At 30.9% G+C, this 24,634-nt stretch overlaps 1 protein-coding gene and 1 long non-coding RNA gene across 2 annotated transcripts; both read left to right on the top strand.

Moving 5' to 3' along the window:
• Window positions 1-14,367: 14,367 nt before the first annotated feature.
• On the top strand, window positions 14,368-21,741 carry LOC147800905 (uncharacterized). Its single transcript, XR_015430758.1, has 3 exons — window positions 14,368-14,650; window positions 19,771-19,940; window positions 20,576-21,741. It is a non-coding gene; the product is annotated as an uncharacterized LOC147800905 (long non-coding RNA).
• On the top strand, window positions 18,791-19,575 carry LOC147800906 (uncharacterized). The gene has a single exon (XM_087155781.1). It carries the CDS (start codon window positions 18,946-18,948, stop codon window positions 19,402-19,404), a length of 459 nt encoding a protein of 152 aa, XP_087011907.1. The 5' UTR covers window positions 18,791-18,945; the 3' UTR covers window positions 19,405-19,575.
• Window positions 21,742-24,634: the final 2,893 nt, after the last annotated feature.

Below are 24,634 nucleotides of genomic sequence, written 5' to 3'. Positions count from 1 at the left end.
ACTTGAATGCATTATAATTAAAAAGAGATAATTTTATTGTTGTAGTTAATTTTTATTTATTTATTAATCTATTAAAAAAAATTGCGTTGCAATCTTTTTGGAAAATTTTATAAACGTTGTTGAACAGCCGATCCAATTGTTTGAGTTTGCGACTGCTGATGTCCAACTTCGTAGTCTTGTAATTTTGAACCCAATTCAGAAGACAAGAGAACGCCTGTATCGAGCATTTTGGAGAAATTTGCTTTCGCAGACCACTTTTTTGATTGAACTAATCCGCATTTGCGTTACATGGAGAGGAGGATCACGAAAGCCTCCCGCGGTTAGTCTGACGGCAAGGGTAACCAATGATCCGTCAAAGAGGATATTTTACGTCAGCACCGTGGTAGGTGCAAGCCGGATACGGAAATCGTGTCGAGCAGTCATCGCTGGGAATCGAACCCGGCTCACCTCGTTGGAAGGTGAATGCTCTATCCCCTGAGCCACCGCGGCTCTTTTTGCAACATTGCCAAAAGGCTTAAATACTTCAAACAACGCTTTTATTTCGCATCGCATAAAAAAAGAGATTATAAATATTTTAGGAAGGGCGCCAGTGCGAGATTTGCCATAGGCGCTTCCTTCCATAGATACGCCTCTGGTTGCATAGTACCTATTTCCCACTTTTTCCTCCATTTGGGTCACTCTGTACGTATCGTTGGGGAGGACTTCAGTCACAAGTAGAGGACCTCTGTACTTTGGCTGAATCTTTGTTGGTTCTCCTGTTGCTTTTGCTGGACGTCGGACAATTTTCATTCACTTCGTAATCACGTAAATTTTCACGTCGGACAACCACTATTTCTCCCGGTTCAAAAGTCATGGTTCGACACTTTTTCTTATCGTAGTATTCCTTCATTTTACGTTGTTTCTTTTCAATCACACTGGTTGCTTCTTCTTGAAGTTCCTTGGGATCAGTCTATTTGTCTGCACTCTCGTCGGCAAGTTTTTGAAGGATACCATCAGTGAATTTTGGAGAATATCCATGCAAGATTTCAAAAGGCGTTTTATCAGTAGTTTTATTGACGGTGTTGTTTGAATTTCTTTCAGTTTCTTTGATTCGTAAATCCCAATCTTTATGACGTGGATCACTCATCGATGTTGTTATTGTGGATAGAATTGCTTTATTAGCCCGTTCTACCATTCCGTTACCCATGGGATGTTAGGTGGAATTAAATGTGTGATTTATTCCATTGTCGTGACAGTATTGTTCAAACTGATGTGACGTATAGCATGAACCTCTGTCACTAATAATCCGATCAGGCAGTCCAAAATCCTGAACGAAATTCTCCAGAGCTTTTAAAACGTGTTGAGAAGATGTGTTCTTGACTGGAGAAAGTCTGGTTAATCTTGTAAAATTATCTATGATAACGAGCAAATCCTGATTTCCACTAGAACTCTTCACAAATGGGCCTAAATGGTCCATGTGTATGATTGAGAATGGTCTTTTTCCTGGCTTAATTGGATGTAAATGTCCCTGTTGCTTTCCCCGGGGAATTTTATTCACTAGACATTCAAAACACATGGATATGTGTTTCCTTAAATAACGCTTCATGTAGGGAAACCAATAAAGTTCTTTGATTTTGTTGACAGTCCTGTCAAGAGAAAAATGTCCCATCAAATCATGAAATTTAACAGCGGTACTTTTTCTCATACTTTTTGGGATCACGTAGAGTAGTTTTTCCTTTCCTTTTTCTTGTATTCTTCGGTATAATCGATTTCTCTTGAAAACATAATTACTTATTTTCTGTCTTTCTTCCGCAGATCTTTCTCCTTCATCTTTCTTAAAAATGTCTATTAATGTCTTTAACTCCTTGTCAGTATGTTGGATAATTAAAATTTGCTCATCTTCGCTCAGTGTTAGACATACTTCAAATTTTTCTCTATAAGGCTTGTCATGGTGTCTTCTGGGTCTGAGATAGGAGCTCTGCTCAAAGCATCTACGTGGGTCATTTTAATGCCTGGTTTGTGGCGAACTTCAAAATTGTACTCTTGTACTAGAATACTCCATCGTGCGATTTGGGGATTACTTGACTTTTTGTGTATTCATGTAGATTAATGCTTGACAATCTGTCACAACTGTAAAATTGATACCTAACAAAAACTGTCTGAGTCTTTCTAGTGTCCAAACTATGGTCATCAACTCCAATTTACTTGAATGGTAATTCCTTTCAGGTTCAGTAGTCTTCTTGCTGTCACAGTAAACTAGGTGTCACTTATCATCGCTTCCCAACTGAAGTAACATTCCTGCGATGCCGTCTGCACTTGCATCAGTATGAACTTCGGTTTTAGCTTCAGGATTGTAAAGTGCCAAAATTGGTTGTCGTGCGAGCTCATTTTTCAATATTTCGAAAGATTTCTTTTTCTTTTCGTCCCACTTAAATTCTTCATTCTTTTTAGTTAATTCGGTTAAGGGTTTAGTTTTTATGGCGTAATTCTGAATAAACCTTCTAAAAAAACTTGTTAAACCAAGAAAACGTCTAACCTCATGCACATTTTTAGGTTCGGGAAACTTGGAAATTACCTCAACCTTTCTGGAGCCCGATTTTATCCCATTTTTATTGACAATAAATCCCAGAAATTCAACTTCATTTTTTGCGAACTCACACTTGGATAATTTTAAAGTCAAATTTGCTTCCCGTAATGCCTCAAATACCTTAATTAATTTATTTAGCATTTCTTCCCACGTTTTAGCATGAACAAGAATGTCGTCAAGATAACATAAAACATCCTTGTTTCATAAATATCCTAACACGCGATACATTAAACATTGGAATTCCGCTGCAGCATTGGTAAGACCAAATATTATTCTTTCAAATTGTCCGGTTTCATCTGGAGTGATAAACGCGGTTTTTAATTTCGCTTCTTCGGTTAATTGAAGCTGTAAATAACCGTGAGCCAAATCTAAAATTGAAAACAGACTACAATCGTGTAGTTGTTCCAATAAGTCATCGATTTTCGGAAGGGGAAATTTATCTTTTATCGTTTGATTATTTAATTTTCTATAATCAATAACTAACCGATTTTCACCTGTCTTCTTACGCACTAAAAGTACAGGACTCGAATATGGTGAACGCGTTTCTGTTACAATACCGTTTTCTTTCCATTCATTTACGATTTCTTTAATTGCTCTTCTTTCGATTGCATTCTTGTTACATGGTTTCATGCATACGGGCTTTGATCCCTCAATTTCCTTAATATCCATTTTTATTAAATGTGTACAACCTAAATCCGAAATGTTTAATGCGAAACAGTCTCTAAATTTATTCAAAAGCTTAACGATATCCTGTCGTTGCTGTTCCGTTAATTTTTCATTAAATTTTATTTCATCTAAAGTTATGGGTTTTTGTTCTACATCTACTGGATTAACACTAAAACATTCTAATGATGGATTATCCTCAAGTGAATTAAAATTACTTACATTTAGCACTTCGTTCACTAAATCCGCCTTACCAATGTTTTGATTTTTCTTTAATGTTATTTCTTTATTTCCGATATTAATGATTGGTACAATCGTCTCACCCTCCTTTACTTCTAGTAAAGAATCAAAATTACTTTCATTTCCTTGAATCAAAATTAACCCATTATTTACTTGTTCAGTTTTTGCCACTACAAAATTCACGCTGTTGTTTATTATTTTCGTAGTTTCTTGCGTTTTCAACTTAACACAGGGCATTTCTTCGATACAATTTAATGTAATGAATGGGTAATCTTTTTCATAACAGATATGCAGGGTATCGCCGACTCTAGCATATGCGATGTATGGTAAATCCAAAAATGTCCTCCCGACAATTAGGTCAACGTTTTGTGCTGCGTCCGGGATGATCAAAGCAGAAATATATTTTCCCAATACATCCTCAATTTTAATATCTAATATCACTGCTCCCATGCTCTGCGAAGCAGGGTTTGTTTTGTCTCCGAAGCCATAAAGATCCTTTTTGCATGGCGTTATTCGCTCCCACACCCCCACATGCTTAGCCGCAGATTCTTTCAATAAACAAGAAGAGGCGCCGGTGTCAAGAATACGGCTGACGATGTGTTTATTAATTGAAGCACTCCTCAAATATTTATCGGCGCAGGCGAAATATTCAGGGTCACTCACACTTAAATTAACTTCCTTTTTATTCTTATTAACGCAGTTCTTTCTGCTATGCCCTTTTAATCCACATAAATTACAGGGATACGGACAATCTTTTGAGATATGGCCAAAATCATTGCAAGAAAAACACTTAGGTTCACCTTTCTCATTACGAATGGAAGAATTAAACGATTTATTGCTATCGTATTTAGACGAACTCTCCTTTTCAAAAGATTTATGGCTCATCGCATTTCTGTTTTCAAATTTATTATCGTATCTATTTGAGTTGCAGCAGTTTGATACTCGCGAATAATTTTTGTAATCATCGTATTGACCTATAGATTTAGTACTTTTTTCACTGTTTATTTTTAATCCGGAACGCATACTATCGTATTCGTCTAATTTATTGGCTAACTCATTCGCGTTTACGTAATTAGGCCATGAATCAATAAAATGCTCTCGCATTAAACCTGGGAAGCGTTGTTTCAATTGGTCCGTTATTATTAGTTCTTTTAATGAATCTAAATAATTTATTTTTAACCCTGACAACCATTCATTAAAAAAGTTACGTATTTCGAAAACATAATCTGACCATGTACTGTTTGAATCTTTAACGTGACTAACAAACTTTTGACGAAATTTTTCTGGACTTAACTTAAAACGTTTTAGCAATAATTTTTTAACGAATGCGTAATTACTAACCTCTTCCTCAGATTCTCTCGCAATTAATTGAGTTATTTCGAGGGGTAACAATCCTAATAGGTGAAAAACATAATCACCTTCTTCTAGCCCTACTCGTTTTGTCTGTCTGTCAAATAATTTTAAAAATGACGAAATCTCGGATTCCTTTATATCGAATTTTTGTATTAGATTTCGCAAATCAATAGTCTTTTTATTTGATTCTGGCACCGTAGTATTACTTTCATTTGACGTTTGGCATACAATTTTATTTTCGTTTTGCAATTGCAGTTTTTGCAACTCAAAATTTCTCTGTTTCTCACGGTCTTCGATTTCCTTAAGCTTAAGTCGTTCCTCTATCTCGCGTTGTTTTGCACGTTCTTGTACTTCCAATTCTCTTACTTTTTCTCGTTCTTGCAATTCTAATTGTTTTAATTTTTCCTGTTCTTGAAACTCTAACAGTTTTAATTTTTCTTTACTTTCATTTTCTTCGCGTTGGATTCTTTCTTCAATTATCCGTTCTAAAATTTGTTTAACGAATGTTTCCTCATAATCTTTACTTTTTGAGATAATATTCTTAATTTCTATTACCACTGCATTGGGTGGAACAGTTTCACCTATTTCGCTAGCCAGTTCAATCAAATCATTTTTTCTACCTTTTCCCAGAAAAGACATTTTGATAGTTTATAGAAATACGTTAAACTTTCTTAAAATACTTTTTACTTTCTTAAAATACGTTTTACTTTCTTAAAATACTTTTTACTTTCTTAAAAAACGAAATACTTTCCTTAATTCATAATACTTGACTCATGCATAATTTTAAAATCAAGAAAGACATAGCTTGAGTTTACGTTAGGTTCTTTGACGCAGATTTCTATCCCACTTCTGATTTTGTTGTAATCATATCATTTGTTCAGGTGTCGAGTAGCTCGGTTGGGGGGAGGAGGAAGCAAGAGTTTGATTATTTTAACATATTAATAATTTATTTACAAACAATAATTACAGACATCAATAATTGCATCATTCTTCACATCAGGCTCATTTGGCCCGCACCTCTACGCTCTCTCACATTTGCAAAAAAGACACAGCAGTTGTGGCGCTGCGCTACCTGCCGGACATTAAGGGGAAAATGTTAACAGGTATAACAACTAAAGCTCATTTGCAAACTTAACTAGATGTTTATTACTTTCTAGGGTAAGTCGTTCATTAGAATTTTCAAGTACTTATAAGTTTAAGGTTGTTCTAAAAAAACTTATTATTACATTAGCTGCATTTTATTACCTCTTACTGTAATTAATTTTGCATTGATGACAACAATAAAAGTTACGTGCCATTTTTACAGACTCCCGAAACTGGTAAGTTCCTATTTTTGAGTAAAACATTGCAGTTTTATCAAAATATATTTAGTTTAATTTTGATCTTTAAAGATATGAAAGTTTTGTGTAATGCACATAAAATCAGCTTAACTTCTAGAAATTTTATAATACTATTTATATTGTCAATTATTTATAATTTGACATTTATGTGGATATGTTTATAAGCATTGGGAGTTTTCATTATTCTCCTTTTGTTAGTTATGTACATATAATCATATCATGAAATGTAATCCAAAGTTCTGATTTTTCGTAATTATACAAAATTTAATCTGCAGTTTGGGAGTAATGTTAAGATTATTGTTTCTAATTTATAAAGATTTAAGTATTGTTTTTGAAATTGCACATGATTAAATGATCAAGTCATTGATGATAATTTAAGTTCTTTATTGTAGGGTAAAAGTGCAGTTTGTTAAAAGTAAAATTAATTTTGTGTATGAAATGAAAAAAGCAGGTATAATGTATCAAACATATGCATGATCTTATTGTCTTCTGCTTAAGTTATGTATTAATTTCACAGCCTGTGTATAAACTCTTATCATATAGCCTTTTTGTATGGTACCATTTTTGTGTAATGAGCTTTAGTTACGGGATAAAAGTTATAACAATTGTGTTTTATGAATGTTTTTAACTGTGTAAAAGCTAGTTATTGGGACATCTATCAGAACAGATGTCAGTAAGCACATTTGCATAAGTATTACTAATTCATAATGAAGCAAACCTCATTGTCAAAAATCGGGTCAAAACTTTTTTTCCTCTACAATGTTAAATTTATTCAGAATTTTCGTTTTAAATATATTACATTAATAGAATCTTTTAAATATATTTGATTAATTAAATGCCAATAAATATTTAAAATTATGAGTAAACATAACACATAAAATTTCAGGTATGACGTAAATTTTAACTGGAAAATATTGCAATTTTTCTATTTTGATAACTAGAAAAATCTTTAAAATTCCATTTTGTGTCAAATATTTAGTACATTCTGCAACAGTTATGAAATTTATATTATTTCGTGAAATCTACTGGATTTTTTTCCTATCCGTGTTGTCAGCTATGATTTCGCAATTTTTCAGAGGAGAGTTTCGTCAATTTCAAATATAGTTATTAAGGTTTATACTTACTTATGTATCTGAAACTTTTTATTTTCATATGCTGGTAATTTATTTAAAGTAGAAAATCTATGCAATGAAATTCTATAAACCACATTAATTTTTACAGGTGTAAACAATAAAGATTGCAGTTAAAAATCTCTGCAATAAAGCAAGAGCAATGAACTTTTTTCATAATTTGTCTAATTATTTGGGCAATTTAGTTCCGAATGATATTTAGGTAAATGTATTTCCTTAAATATCTTTATTTTTAAGTCTACTCTGCTTGATTAAGCACACTAAAGTTGGTAAATTTATTGTGTTATATTAGTTGTTATGCTCTCTGAAATTTAAATTTTTTTTTCTGTAAATGCTTAACCACATATTTATGTGTCTAAATATTTGAATCTAAAAATTATATTAAGCATTTATGCCTTGTCTTTCTCAGACTAATATTACTGCCATGCTCAGTAGGTAAGTTTAAAGATATGTCCAATGTTCTGTTTGAAACAAAATTGTATAAAATGCTAAGACACATGTTTTAAGTTTTTTTTTAAATATATTGTTTTAATGAAGTTTGAAAAAATTACTATTAAACCTATAAGTAATATTTTAGAGTTGTGAACACCTAATTAAAATTATGAGTAGGCTTTAAGTGAATGGCAAATATTATTCTGAATTTTTGTTTTATTTTCAATGGCACTTCATTTGTGAATTTTTTTTTTTACTGATTTAATTTTTTTTTTCTTTTGAAAACCCAAACGAAATTTAATATTCTTTTCTTTTCTTCTGAACTAGTTTCTTTAAGCATGCAAAATGTAACGTTAAAAGTTAATAAAATAGATTTTTATATAGAATTATTGAGTGGATTATATTAAACTTCCATTTTTAAATTAGATGTTTCTTGTAAATGACAGTTTCTTGCATTGGGTAGATTTACATAATCAGTTTTTTCTAACCTGTCAAGAGTTTACCAATCCTGGTATGTATTTGAACATAATTCCCATGTTTGAAGAAGCCACCACTAAGTAATAATTTTTAAAACCGTTCTATGAAGGAAAGAGAATTATTAATTGTTCCCCAAACACTCGAAAATGAAATTATTCGTGAAGTGCAAAACAAAGGACGCCCGGTGGCTGAGCGGTAGCGCATCGCGCTGTCGTGCCACAGGTCCCTGGTTCGATCCTCGGGCCGGGCAAGGTTGACTCAGCCTTTCATCCCTTCACTGGGTCGATAAATGAGTACCAAGCATGCTTGGGAACTAACACTGGGGGTTCCGCGTTCGGCTGACCACCTGACCGGAACATATGCTCCTGCACCCCAGAGCCCAAGGTCAAGAAAACTGAGATGGGCACAGTCGGCCTTGGCCCTCTTAATGGGCTGTCGCGCCACTGAGTTAGTTATGAAGGAAAGAATCCTTTTGTGCAAAATTCTTATTTATATTTGTATCTAAAACTATTGCTTGTATGCTTATTAATACATTTATTTTAGATTATGAATTTAGGTGAAGTGTATTTAAGTTGAAGTCTTATCAAAAGTGTGATGTCTCTCTTCTGAAATTTCAGAAAAATGGAAAATTGTGACAACTATTTTATTAAATAAAGTTTAAAATTGTTCATATGACCAGCAGCAATTTTGACTTCTTTCATTCATTATAGCTTCATACTTAAAATTTTTTTTATTTAAGTATGAAATTATTTATTAAGTAAAAATTCATACCCAATGCAGCTACAAGAAGTTGATTACAGTATATTTGTACAATAAATAAATAAAATTAGTAAAGATATTTGTTTTTATTTTTATAATGCTTAAAATATTTCATTAAAAAAATCTACTGAGATATGTTTTGAGTTATCAATTTGAAATATGAAAACAGTGTGTAAATGTCAATTTGCGATATCTACCAACTTAAAATTCTACACTTTTAAGTTTTATTAATTTTTATTGCAATTTTTCAGAAAAGTTTTCTGTCCTATTTTCTTTATCAATATTAAGTACATTTTTTAAACGTTTGATCTTCAGGTAATGAAGCAATTTGGGAAATTCCATACAAAATGCTAACAGATCCATTAAGATGGAACAATTCCTCAGCAATAACTCTACTTGGAACAATTTCTGAGCAATTAACACCTAGAACACTTTTCAGAAGAACACAAAATACTTATTAAAAAAAATCATAATATGTCAGAAAATAAAGGTTTTACTTTTTATGGTACATTTCAAAAAAATTATTTTTCTCTTGTAAAATAATGGATGTGGAATTTTTTAAAGTAACCCAGAAATAGGAAGACAAGGAAGAAAATAAGCTTTTCGAAATCTTATGAATCATCATTGAGGAAGCGTGTAGAAGATTCGCATCATAATTTATATTTGTACTTATTAAATTTAAGATATTAATAAAAATTAAGAAGATAAAATACTTAATTATGGATCACAATTTTCCATCATCCTTTGTATTTGAAGCATTTTGCAATCTGATCCTCTCTAAATCCGCTGTTTTTCCAATTTATTTGACGGTCTGAAAAAGTATTTTGGAATCCATTCGATGCAAATATGTCAAAAAATTTCACGCTACGTGTAAAATTAACCAGAAAATAAAAACAAAATAGATGTTTCGTTTCATGCTAGCTTTATTTCAACAATGGTTAAAAAATATAATATTAAAGGCAGCGGGATCAGTTTTTCAAAGAGACATTTATTTTTATTTATTTATTTTAGAAACTAGTTAATTTTAGATTAAACAATAGGTCATGCATTTTATAGAAAATTGTATTACCCTACATTTCCGGTGCATGTATTTTACCTCTACGAATACGGTCGAGAATGAGAATAATAAATTGAAGAAACCCTAAAATACAAATTAAGCGTCCCGAAAATTTATATGATTGGATGGGAAAGGGTAAGAAAAAAAATAAATTTGGACTATTTAAGTCTTAATAGATAAATTATAATTTATATTAAATAGATAAATAATTTAACTGAGGTACCTTTTTCTTTTATATTCCTTAATAATGTTTTATTTTTATACGAATACAGAAAGTTTCCAATCGTTGAGCCTAAGAAAATAATTGATATAAAAATTTATGACATCGTTTTTAAGTATGCTAAACTAAAAGGCATACACTCGCCGTTACTACTTAATGATTTTTATAATCTAAATTTTTTCTTAATAAGAATGCTCTGAATTGATATATCTATGAATGTTCGTACAAATCATGTAAAAAATTTGAAAGTTTTAGAGCCTAAAAATAACAGAAATTTTGCCAGCATCGGCAATAATTAACGCGATGTTAATGCGAGTATAAGTAATAAGACATGTTGATGTAAGTGTAAGTTAAGGCATTCAGGGCATGTTGAGAAGAAATAGCAAGCCTCAATTTTGATGTTTTGTTTTATATTTAAAAAAAAAAAATAGACTACACAAAGTTTCTCACTAATTAGTTTGAGTAAAAGCTTAAAATTCTTAAGAAAAGCTTGACGTCATTACCAATCCAAGTATTGTATACACAAAAATGCTACTTTTAAATACTCTATTTCCTGTAAGAGTAAATATATCAAATAATACTTTATTTTAACTTAATTCAGTTGTGATTGAAAAATAGCGTGAATTATTATGAAATACAATAGAAAAACTGGGTATTTACATAAATTTGTCTGGGCTTGTATTTAGCGAAATATTCTCTTTGCCCAGAACAATCAGAATGTAAAAAAGCTAAATACAGTTTGTTTTTTTTCATTCGTAACTTATTTCCGTACAGTTTTGAGAAAGTAAGACATTTTATAACATACATTTATTATTTAACCGAGTAATTATTAGATATGGAATATCCTTAAAAGCTAAAAGAATAAAATTGCATAATCTGCCACCTAATATTGTTATGCATTTGACTCAATCCGGTCTTATAAGGTCGAAATGAAATTTTTTAAAGTTATTTGATAATGAAATAAAATAGTTTTAAGCACCACCATTTACTGAAATTTAAGAAAACCTTGCGCCATATTTCACATTAATTCGTAGTAAAAAAAAGGATACATCGTATAAAATGGAACTTATTAGTTAAAAATTCTAAGAACAATCATCATAGTCTATCACGTTTTATCAAGAAATTAATCCTTGAAAATTCAGAATGCGAATTTTGAATTCGATAATGCTGTAAGTTATTTAAAAGTGTAAAAGAAAAAAAAAATCAAAATTGAACTTTTGATTCTAACAAAGGTGTCTTTAAAAATTATGTCACTATATTAATGGAAAATAAAGGTAATTAAAAGAAAATTTATCCTTCGTAAATAGCAAATAACCCTAATTATAAACTAAATAAATACAACAATTAACAATAATGCTTAAATTTTGTTGCATTGTTAAATTTTCACTTTTAGTTTGCTAAATTACATATAAATTTTTAATTCATAAAAAGTATTATTTTATGGATTTAAAGAAAGAATTTTTTAAGAAAAAATCAAAAGTTTTGGGTTATGGCTCGTACTTCCTTAGGTTAAAGATATTAAAATAGAGAATAAATAAAATAATATCGACGAATAAAGTAATATCTAATCGGATATAACAAGTATTTCGGACATTCACCAAAGCGACTATGTAATTGTTGACATTCACCGGTGAAAATCGACATTCTCTTGATTTCAGTCATTCACGTTAACAATTATGCTGTAAAATATTTGTCAGAAGGAAAAAGTAGTTATGAAAATTATATATAAATATATATATAGCATACAAAATAAATAAAAAAAAACACGAAGAAAATTAAGAAAAACAATAAGTTTTATTTATTGCGCTTAAGCTGTAAGTAAAATAGAACTCATAAAATAAGTTCAAAATGTAGAGAAAACAAGGGAAAAATTACAGAACAATGAAAGAAGAGAAGAAAAAAAAAAAAACAAAAACCGGAGAGAAAAAAAATTATTACAGTTAACACATTTTTACCCTGCACGAACGAATCTGTTAATTGCCAAAGTTGCATAGTTTTTGCGTGGTTCCCCCGAACTTTCAAATGTAGTTAAAAATTACCAATAATACTTAAATTTTGTTTTGTTTCACTAAAAAATTTTATTTGAATTATTATGTAGTTTTTTTAAAAAAAAAAAACCTTAAATGATACTTACAGTAACACTTACACGAATGTGATAATCGTGAAATGATTTAAATTAAAAACCATCTAAAATTTTTAAATTGTTAATAAAAAATTATCTTTTAGGGTGTTAAAAAAGAACTTTGAAAAATTATATGCTTACTACGCCTATGCTTAAACAAAAAAAAAAAAAAAAAAAAAAAAAAAAAAAAAAAAAAAAAAAATTAATTTCAGTCACAGAAAGCATGTATGAAGACCAGTTTGTATGCCATAGACTAAATGGGGATGTAAAGTGATTATTGCTAGGTTTATTAGTTAGTTTGGATTGCTAGATTCATTAGTTTGATTATTTGGATTGGTATAATTTATTAGTTTGATAAATTGGATTATTGCTATTTTTCTAATTAATTTTAAATCCATTTATATGCTCAGCAGTGATTCCTAAGATTTTGATAAAATTCTGACTGAAACATTGATTTGCGACTCCAAACATGAAGTTTTTAATCAAATTGCGACTTCAAGTGCCACAAACATTTTTAAAATATGTGAACAGAGTGTTCCGTTTTCTCATTCTTAATATAAATTGTTTATATGAATATGTATTAATAATTTAATCTAAATATTATATTCAATTATAGGTCGCAAGCTGATATGCGAGGAGTAACAAAAAGATAGTTGGAAACTATCAAATTCCCAGTTAAGAAGAAAAGATGAAAAAACGGCAAAACTGATTTGATTGCCTAATGATTCTTAGATATAGTTCTACCGATCTACTTTCAATTTCTTTCTGTTCCACCCGAAAATCAAATATGTTTCGCTATTTACCCCAAAACTGGGATTTGCTGGTTTTCACAGACATTGTTTTTTTCTCGCTTAAATTTTATTGACTATAATTTGTTTTCCTTCTTTAGACGAAGTTAAAAGGCTGAAGCGTCAAAACAACGAATTTTCGAAGAACCATTCTTTCTCAGAAGAGGCTAACATTAACTTTAGATAATTTTACACACACACAAGATAATTTTTAAAGCTATAGATTAAGAATAATGTGCGCCCCCCCCTCCTTTTGCTTAAATTTAAATATTTAAATTCAAAAACCAACTCATGTATATGCAACCATTTTGTTTTTTTATTTTCACAGAAATGCTATTGCATGTCTATAATGCTTCTCCTAAGAAGGTTTAAGGCATTTTCAGCGCGGGCGGAAAAGAAAACCTCTGCTTTCAAGCTTATTGTGCTCTTGAAATAATATTCAAGTATAGTAAGATCAACTAAATCTACATGAACTAATAATTTAATTCAATTCGCAATCAAATATTTTTAAAGGTAAGTGTAAAGCAAAATGTCAACATAGCATCAAGGAATTTTTTTTATACAAATTAAACTATTTTACAAAAATAATTTTTGTTTTAAGTTTTTTGAAGGAAAGAAAAAACATTATTTAAATTGTAAAAGTTTCATTTTCTTCAATAGTCTTCGTCGTCTGAATATATTAGCAATTGTTTCCAAACTTTTTGACTATGTCAGTAAATTCTTGTTTTAAATTGTAAAAAAATTCTTAAACGACTCGTTTTTCAAGGACACGAAAATGCATCCCTCCCAAAATTTAATTTTCTTATTCCCAAAATTAATTTTCTTTCTATTTTCCTTTCATTTCTGTAGGGATTTACTAATTCCTACACTAGATGGCAGCTCTGCATAAAAATACACTCCACTAAAGGCTCTGTCAGTAGTTTAGAATTGTAAAATTAAATTATCAAATTAATTATTAATAAGTAATTAACTAAGTTAATACATATTTCTAAATCGAGTTAAAAGTTTATTAACCTTAAAAGTAAAAATATAATTTATTATCCATTTTTTATATTTTATTATATTGTTATATTCTAAATCAGACCTAGTACAACTAAACACTCACCAAAAAAAGATGATAATAAATTTTTTTTAAACGCCAATAATAAGATAAACCACGAAAACCGGTTCTTCGTTGCCATCGGGAAGATAGGACCTTCACTTCCTCTTGCGAGTTCCTCCTATCTACGGCACTAAAAAATTTGATTTTTGTAGATTTTCGCCTAAGATTAAAAGGAAGTGAAGGTCGGTTTTATGCGGTGGCAATGATTAAAAGGTTACTATTTTAATTCTCGTGGCTTCATTATTTGCTGTTTTAGTCGCCAGTCAGTGCTTTTGCTCTGCTTTGTGCTTTGGCTCCATTCGTAGTCATTGTAGCACGTGTTAGATTCGCTATTGGTATACATTGATTTTATTAATTTTAGTAATTAATACTTGATTTTAAGACTTGGATAATCTCTTATGGTAAGTTTATTTATTATAAGCTTTGAATTTAAAAGATATTCAATTTTTATGTTATATTTGTTTATTACATCGCGTGTAAAATCTTATATTTATAAATATTATAATCGCTCGATAATTGATATAGTTAAGTGTTTTTTTTTTTCCTATGCAAGTGTAAATGTTGAATAAACAACGTATAGCTAACATAAAGAAACCGTGATTATATTCAATTCCGCAAGCATGTTATCAGATCTGTTATGGTATGTTGTAGGGTTTTATTATTTTTAAAAGTTTTATTTATAGTTTTGGATTTTAGATACTCTATTCTATATTATTCATCTTCTTATTTTATCACGTGTTACCTTTTTTAGTGTTAAATATTGTAATCGCTTGATTGTTAATATTATGTATTTTTTTCTTTAAATGTATATGTATGTATACGTATGTTCTATAAATGTAAACAGTTCAGAAAATAATGTATGACTACAATTCTGCAATATATTATGGTACATAGATCTTCTGTGTTGTATCTTCGGATATCATAAATTAGACAGTTATAGCAAAATGTGTTTAGGTGGCGAGCATGCATTTGCTTACGAAAAACATTTGATCTGTTTAACTTTTAAAACCCGAGGTGTAATTTATAACTCAGTATTGTATAATTCATGTAATATTGTATGCGTAGTTCAATCATATTAAGGTGTAATTTTAGCTCTTAATTTTGTTTCATTTGTTAAAATCTAAAATATGTTTTATATAACTACATTTAAAGAATTTTAATGTTTGAAAAAGAAATACAAATAAACTAAAAGAATAATTTTTTCCTATGCAAGTGTAAATGTTGAATAAACAACCTATAGCTAATATAAAGAAACCGTGATTATATTCAATTCCGCAAGCATGTTATCAGATCTGTTATGGTATGTTGTAGGGTTTTATTATTTTCAAAAGTTTTACTTATAGTTTTGGATTTTAAATACTCTATTCTATTGTGGTGATATTTATTAACATCTTGTTTTAACTGTAACTGTGCTTGATTTTCAATTGTTTTACTATTTATGTTTATAAGTACGTAGTCCTCAGCGGCTAGCCTAATTTTGCTAATTAAAGCTTTATTAAGTTATTATGTCTGCCTAAATTGATTATCACAACAATTTAATTAGCAAAATTATATTCTGATAAATGTGAGTACTGGTATTCATCGTCATGGAAAACTTTCTGAAACCGGAACGTTTCGACTTCGACCCCACGTGTGCTAACGCTGAAAATAAGTGGCTACATTGGAAGAAAACTTTCGAAATTTTTTGTCAAAGGTGCCTAATCTTGCTGAAGATAATAAACTCCCACTCCTAATTAATTATGTATCAGCAAATGTTTTCCAGACAATAAGTGAAGCCATCAGCTACTCGGCCACTATCTCTGTTTTGGATGCTCTCTACGTAGTAAAGAGGAATGAAATTTTCGCTCGTCATTGCTTGGCCTCAAGAAACCAACTATCTAATGAAACTGTTAACGAATTTCTTCAAGTTTTAAAGCAACTAAGTAAAAACTGTAACTTCACACAAGTCTCGGCTGAAACTTATAAAAATGAGTATATACGTGATGCTTTCATTAGAGGGTTGCGGAATACCCGCATTAGAGAGCGTCTGCTCGAAAATACAACAATCACTTTAGACAATGCAGTCAACCAAGCCCGTGCTCTTGAACTGGCTGAAGCTCATTCTGCTTCATATCTCACTAACTCACAACCTATGCCTTCTGCTGCACTAGACTGTACTGATGATGCTTTTGAAAAAGAAACCCTTGCAGCAATTCCTCGTGGATCATGTTTTTTCTGTGGTAATAGTGATAATCATATACGAAGTAACTGTCCGGCGAGAAACAGTGTTTGTCATTCGTGTGGAAAAAAAGGTCACTATCAACGTGTGTGTAGAGCGAAAACTCGGCATAAAATAAATACTACTGCCTCTGCTCATCTAATTGCTTCTGTGTCGCCAGCCCCTGGTTGTCTAAAAAAATCCCTCACATTTGTTACAGTAAATAGTGTAAAAATGGTTGCTCTAATAGACACTGGGAGTTCACTCAGTTTCTTAAACTATAAACATGTTGAGAAATGCAATCTTCAACTGAAGTCATACTCTGGAACTATCACTATGGCCAACTCTGCGGTTACCTCAAGTGTGGTTGGGCGTGCAACTGTAACTCTTGACCTTCTAGATCACAAGTATGAACAGATTGAAGTACTGGTTATGAAGAATTTATGTGCTGACTTTCTGATTGGTCATGACATTCTTAAACTCCATTCCTCCTTAGTCATCAATTTTGACGGCAGCAAGTCGCCCCTCCAAATTTGCTCTTTAGCTGTTGCTAAAATTCAACCTGTATCATTGTTTTCTAACCTGACGCCTGATTGCAAACCAGTGCAAACTAAGTCAAGACGTCTCCCTCTAGAAGATCAAGGGTTTATTACCTCAGAGATACAAAAACTCATTGAAGAAGAGGTCATCGAGCCCAGCAACTCTCCTTGGAGAGCACAAGCTTTTGTGGTGAAAGGTGAAAACAAAAAATCTAGGATGGTCATCGATTACTCTCAAACAATCAACAGATTTACAATGTTAGATGCTTATCCTCTACCTAAAATTGAGGAACTCATATCTAAGGTTGCTACCTACCAAGTGTTTAGTAAAATAGACTTAAGAAATGCATATCATCAGCTCCCGATTTTGGATTCTGAAAAACACATGACTGCTTTTGAGGCAGACGGAAAGCTTATTCAGTTTAAACGTGTCCCTTTTGGAGTTACCAATGGTGTGGCATGCTTTCAAAGAACAATTGATAAAATTGTACAAGAAGAAGGTCTTACAGATACCTACTCTTACTTAGATGATGTGACTGTTTGTGGTACAAACCAACAGGAACATGATGAAAATCTTGCAAGGTTCAAATCTGCTGCAATCAAGTTTAATCTTACACTAAATGAAGAAAAATGTAACTACTCTTCTCAATCTATATCCCTACTTGGTTACATAATTGAGAATAAAAATATTAAACCTGATCCAGAACGTCTGAAGCCACTCTTAAGTCTACCTGTCCCTAAAGATACTGCTTCATTGCAACGTGCTCTGGGAATGTTCGCCCATCATGGAAGGTGGATCCCTTCTTTCTCAAAAAAAAATTCGTCCCCTCTTGGCTTGCAACTCTTTCCCTTTATCTCAGGAAGCTACCACAGCCTTCCAGTCAGTAAAAGATGATGTAGCCAATGCATCTCTTGCTGCAATAGAAAATGACATTCCATTTCGTGTAGAAACTGATGCTTCTGACTTTGCCATTGGGGCAACATTGAGCCAAGCTGGTCGCCCTATAGCCTTTTTTTCACGTACCCTAAATCAATCAGAGCAAAGACATTCATCTATTGAAAAAGAAGCATATGCCATAGTGGAATCTCTGAAGTATTGGCGGCATTACCTTATAGGGAGACACTTTGAGGTGTTTACCGACCAACGCTCAGTCTCTTTTATGTTTAATCAACAACACAATAGCAAAATAAAAAATGAGAAGATACTGCGATGGCGTCTTGAGCTTGCCTGCTTCAAATTTGATATTGTCTACCGCCCAGGAAGCAAGAATTCGACTGCTGATGCTTTGTCCAGAGTGTCCGCATCTATTGTCCCTCAGGTTTCTGACCTTAAAGACCTCCACTTTTCTCTTTGTCACCCAGGTGTTACCAGAATGTTCCACTGGATCCGTTCTAAAAATTTACCTTACTCAATCACTGATGTGAGAGCTACTATCAACAATTGCCACATCTGCAGAGAACTGAAACCAAAATTTATCAAAAACTCTGGAGTCCTCATCAAAGCAACCTCAGCGTTTGAAAGACTCAACTTAGATTTTAAAGGCCCCTTACCATCCTCTTCTAAACATCGATTTCTTTTGACAATTGTTGATGAATACTCCAGATTCCCATTTGCTTTTCCGTGCTCCGATATCTCAACTTCAACTGTCATCTCCTGTTTGCAGACTCTCTTCTATCTTTTTGGAATGCCTGCATATATCCACTCAGACAGGGGCACTTCTTTCATGTCTCACGAACTAAAATCATACCTGACAGCTCAAGGAATTGCTACCAGCTGAACAACAGCCTATAATCCAGCGGGTAATGGCCAGGTCGAGAGATACAATGGCATAATTTGGAAAACTTTTGAGCTGGCTCTTAAATCTGAAGGGCTTCCAACAAATCAATGGCAAGCCATGCTACAACCTGCTAAGTTAGATCATTACTATGTACTGCCACTAATGAGACCCCTCATGAAAGAATGTTTGCACATCCGAGACGCTCCCACACTGGCTGCTCTCTACCTACATGGCTCACCATTCCTGGCCCAATTCTAATGAAAAACCACAATCGTAGTAATAAGTATCAGCCCATGGTTCAAGAAGTGGAGCTGTTGGAGGCTAATCCGGGATATGCTCATGTCAGGTTACCTGACGGCAGGGAAACTACTGTTAATGTCCGTCACCTGGCTCCTAGAGGGTTACTTCCTGAAAAGGCCCTTGATGCAGATATGCTAGCAACCCCTCTACTAAAAACCCCACTTGCTGACAGCTCTCACGAGGCTACTGATGATCAACTTTTGGAATCCTCACTTGATGAGACCTGTTCTTCGGAAAACACTGATTCATTTTTGAGACCAAAACAGGAAGAGACTTTGCCTCCTACTACATCCAGAATACGAAGACCACCTGCTTATCTTTCAGACTTTGTTACTGACTGATTCAAGTCACTCCCTGAACTCTTAAAATAGCTCGGGGTGAATGTGGTGATATTTATTAACATCTTGTTTTAACTATAACTGTGCTTGATTTTCAATTGTTTTACTATTTATGTTTATAAGTACGTAGTCCTCAGCGGCTAGCCTAATTTTGCTAATTAAAGCTTTATTAAGTTATTATGTCTGCCTAACTGTCATATAACTACATCATATAACTACATTTAAAGAATTTTAATGCTTGAAAAAGAAATACAAATAAACTAAAAGAATTTAATTAGTTAACACACTCTGTGATCTAGTATTTGTTTAAGCATGTTATGAGTATTTTTTCTAATATATAATCTTTTTTTTATCTAAATTTTCATTTAGATGAATTTAAGCAATCGGGGATTCAATGTTGAAATATTTGAAACCCCATCTTCCTGATGTAATTCTGGGTCGCAATGTACAGCTTGAAAAATTTCCAGGATTTAAAATTAAATGTTTAATGGAGAAAATAAACGAGTTTAGTGGATTTGGTGTGATTGTTCTACATATTGGTAAGTACCTCGTCTAATTTCACATAAACCTCTATTATCTAATTATTGATAGACTGAAACTGTGGTTCCCAATTACCTTTTAATAGAACTCAGTGGTTGTGTTAAAAAAAAGGGTTTTCTACGAATAAAAAATTTGTTATTTTTTAGTTGTTATAACTTGAATAATTTATGAGAAGATTCCTGAAAATATATGCATTTTCTGTTACGCTTTTCAAAATAAAAAATGGAATAGCTGAATTTGTTAAGAAAGAATGTGATTCAACAATCTTTTCAATGTTTATGCTTTTTTTAGCTTCCTTTCAATGGAAATCATATTTCTCTCTATTTATTTAATTTTCAGCTTTTGTATTTATACCAAAAACTCCACGAATGTGCATTCAACTGATGAACGCAAATTTCTGATTTGTAATTGTTAATGAATAAAAAAAATTTCATTCCTCTTATTTTATGATTTCAAAATAAAATATACTTTAATTTGTTAATAAACTCACTAATGTCTTTAGATATTATTTTTCTAATGGTAGGGCTCTTTCCTACTATTTTTATAAAGATTTAGAACCGCTCTAGTAGAAGCAGTTTTTCATAATCGTTTTAAGTATTTTGTAAATAAATAATCTTGATAACTTTAATTTTAGGTTCTATCGATTGCTCTGTGAATGGTAGAGCCAATATAACAGTATGAAAGATTAAGAAATTTTGTTGAACAATCCTAGAAGGGTGTAGTATAAAAGAATGTTCATTAATGCTTTTGCCTTTTAATTCTTGTCTTAGGAAATTTATAAATGGTGTTCTATTGCATAGTGACATGACCATTTTAACCAACAATGAGTGCCTAAAGATTTTATAAAATCCATAGCATTCTTTACCTTTTTTGATTAATTTGAACGAGTGTGCCATTCTTGTTTAAGAATTTTATAAAACAAAGTAATGTAAGGCCTGAGATATCTATAAAATGTAAACATTTCTTCTCTTCAATTTAAGGATAAAGAAATTCAAAGATTTAAGTGAGAAAAAGTGTTAAATGGTCATGACACAAAAGAAATATATGCCTCTCGGGGAACCCGCCTTGCTATATGCTGTTAGGTTGTTCCATAATGATTATAGTGTATTTATTACTTGTTCCTGGTTTTCTATTTATAATAAGGGATTATAGAAATTTTAAACCCTAAGCAATGTTGCTTTAAAGTTTTTTTTTAGATATTTAATCATTTGAAATAAAAAAGAAATTAGCATAATTATAGAGTGTTTAGTATTTTAATTATAATAATCAGTTTTTAAATCTGTTTTTGGAACAACCTAATAAAAGGGGTCAGCACATCTGCGCAACCGTACCTCTTGAGCAGAGCTGTATTTACTTGTAGAGTTTATTTACAAAGTGTTAAGATTTTCATTTTAGAAAATTGTGAAAGTAAAAATTTTAAGTTTCACTTCAAAAAAAGCATAAAGAGTTTACAGCCCTGCTCTTGGGTGATGTGGAAAATGGTTGCAATCATGCCTGTTTTAAAAGTTGAATTTCAGGTCTGTTCTTTTCATTATTCTGAGGAGAGTCGCAGAGCCAAATTTACAAGCATTTACTTAGCCTAGTGATGAAAACTGGAGCAGCCTGTCATTATTAAACATCTTGCCTGTCCTGGGTGATGAAAGTTGGTTCAATCAGCTGTATATTCAAATCTGTTTAATTTCTGAAAGAAGAGCATGTTTAAAACTTCAGTGTTACCTTTTGAAGGGCAACAGTGTTTTTAGAATGTCTTTGTATGTCATGTATATAATAAAACTATTGTGTAATGTATATAATAAAACTATTAATAAATTTCCAATTCTCACACTACAGAGTTAATGTGCCTTTTAATAATATATCCTGTAAGCAGCACCCACTATTTTTTACAAGTTGTATAATTTTTACAAAAAAAAATTTATTTTTTCAAAGAGAGAATGTTTAGTTAAGATTCTATCTCACCGAAACTTTATGCATCATTTTACAGAATTATATATAACAAACTATTTATATTCATAACTTATGTATTAAGAATTTCAAATATCAAATTGATACTTAACTTAATAAACAGTTTTAAGTAATGTTTCAAAAAAGATGCCACATTTTCATTACCTGACTACCGCTTTACTAATCACTGTGTACAACAGAACTTTAATTGTAATGAAGCCGACTTGCTCAATATTGTTGCATTTATACAAAAATATTTAAATCTATGCTGAAAAATTATAGTTTAGCAATTAATTTTTTTGAACTAATTAAATTTAAACAAAATTACCCAATATTTTTGTCTTAAATATTTCTAGAAATAGCACTCTGAAGATTATGTTGCCTTAGTAATTAAAGGGTTGTTATTAAACTAATGTGCACGTGTGTAAAATCTTGTTTTAAGTTTCTAGTTTTTTTTTTTACAAATAGTTATTGAAACTAGTGTCTATTGCTGAAAATAATATTTTAAGCACTAGGCACAGTTGGGAAATTAATTCTATAAGTTTTGCCCTGTAATATGTTTTCTTGGCATAAATAAGTTGTTAGAAGCTCATGTTCAAATTGATTCAATTTTTTTTATTCAAATGGCTATCGAATCTCCAGTATATGAAACTGTTCAAATTTCAAATAAACACTAATGAAAATAAAAAACAATTTTATGCAATAATCTCATTTTAATTATTGAAGCTCTAATTCAACGTTATTTATAGGTTGCTCATGGTCCTTGAAAACTGCTTAATTTTTAAGTTTCACTTCAAAAGGTATAAGGTTTTATTAAAAATTCCTCAATTTTCAGTATCATTGTAATTGGTAGAAACAATTTTTTAGTCTTACAAAAATATTAGAAACAATAATTCGTTTTTTTATCTCCTGTAATGAGACCATGCATCAAGAGTAGAGCATTTTAGAGAGACAAGAAGAGATGTCCTTTCATGAATGTATTGGTTTTTTTTTATAAATTCCTTCTTTTGCTTAAAATGGTACCCCTTATGTAAAATGGCTGCTTTAAAAATAATTAACCCTTTGCTTAAGGTGCACCATTGTACCAGCTGTAAGCAAAAGATAAATGTTTTTTGCCAGATTACTTAGTAATATGTGAAATTAATTCCTAATAACAGTTTTGGCTAGAAATAATTTTATATAAAGCTAATTATAAAAATTAATGTAACATATTTGCCATTTAGTAATAATTTCAAAATATTTAAATCGCTTACTATTTTTAATGAACTGAATCATAACAATAGTAGAGAATTATATTACGAAAGGGTGTCAAGAAAATTAAGAAATTTTTTATTTTATTTTAATTAAGGAACCTTAACAATTTTCTGACCATAAAAATCGTTTTAGACCATTTTATTTATATATAACATTGAGAACTAATATATGAAATATCTTAGTTCGAAAATTATAAATCCTCTCAAGCTTAATTGTACTTTAATCCTATAAAATGTTTCATAAGATATTTTTTGCAATGAATTTAAAAAATATTAAATTAGGACTTGTGGAAAAAAAAAGTAGAACAAATTAAGATGTTTGGATATTAGTAGAGTCTTGTATTTACTTGGAATAAAACTTAATTTAACATGTCATAATTAAGAAAATTCTCATGCATAACATCACGAATTCTTATAAATGAAACATTTTATAAATAGACGGGGGAAAAATTATTTTTTTGAAGATGTGAAAAAAATTGCATAATAATTTGCATAGGGATGCACAACCTTTTTGAATGAAGGGTGACATTCACAGTAGATTGACCATTGAAAGGCCGCATGACAAGTATTTAGAACGACATGTTAACCATGTAATATATTTGCATGAAATTAAATATCTTTAAGTGTTTAAAATAAAAAACTGATTACTTAGGGAAAAAATAGAATCAATTATCAGAAAAAATTTAGATAAATTGCAAAATAATGAGAAAATTCATGGGTTTTTTTTTGTCACTTTACATAATACTAAAGTTAATTTAACATTAAAAATTTTTAATGTTCATATAATTAAATTGAAAAAAATTAAATACTCTAGTTGATAAATTAAATGAAAGTTTAATTAAAACAAAACCTTTGCAGGGCAAAATAAGATTCAACATTTAGTAGGCAATATACTCCAACTTTAAAACATTTTAAATAAATTATAAGAGAAAAGAAAATAAACCATTAATTTTGAAGGAATTATTTACCTTAATAATGAAAAACTATTAAGATACTTGATTACAACTCCTTATGACCAATACTTTTTAACATGACACTACTTACAATTAATACACATATATATTAACAACTAATTAAAATTTACATTACGCTGCTCATCTTGATTACACTTTTTTACTGTTAAAATTTAAGGATATACAAAATTCCCAGCATATGATCATAAATGATACAAGATGGTCCATCTAGGTAGCAAATGGCTTAAAAAATTTCTTACGGGTTAACCAGCAATTTGCAAAATTTTCAAATATCGTGATAATTTTATCTACTTGATCATCTGATAGCTTTTTCGGTCTGTTAAATGAAAATTTGATAATTGTTTTAAAGGCTGCTCCACAATCTCTAGAACATGCCCAATTCATTCTGGAAAGCAGTCTTTCTGCAGAAACTGATCTTGTGATCAGCTTTAAACTTAGGGCAAATAACTTATTCAGTGTTTGGAATTTGTCCCACATGGTGCTCTTCCTTTCCTAATTTTTAAATCGCGTGAATGCGAATAGCGA

This window comes from Parasteatoda tepidariorum, chromosome 12, assembly GCF_982258835.1.
Source record: "Parasteatoda tepidariorum strain Cologne lab strain chromosome 12, Ptep-v5.0, whole genome shotgun sequence".
NCBI classification, from domain to species: domain Eukaryota; kingdom Metazoa; phylum Arthropoda; class Arachnida; order Araneae; family Theridiidae; genus Parasteatoda; species Parasteatoda tepidariorum.
Note: the sequence above shows the minus strand (reverse complement) of the source record. Positions and strands in the feature narration are given on the sequence as shown.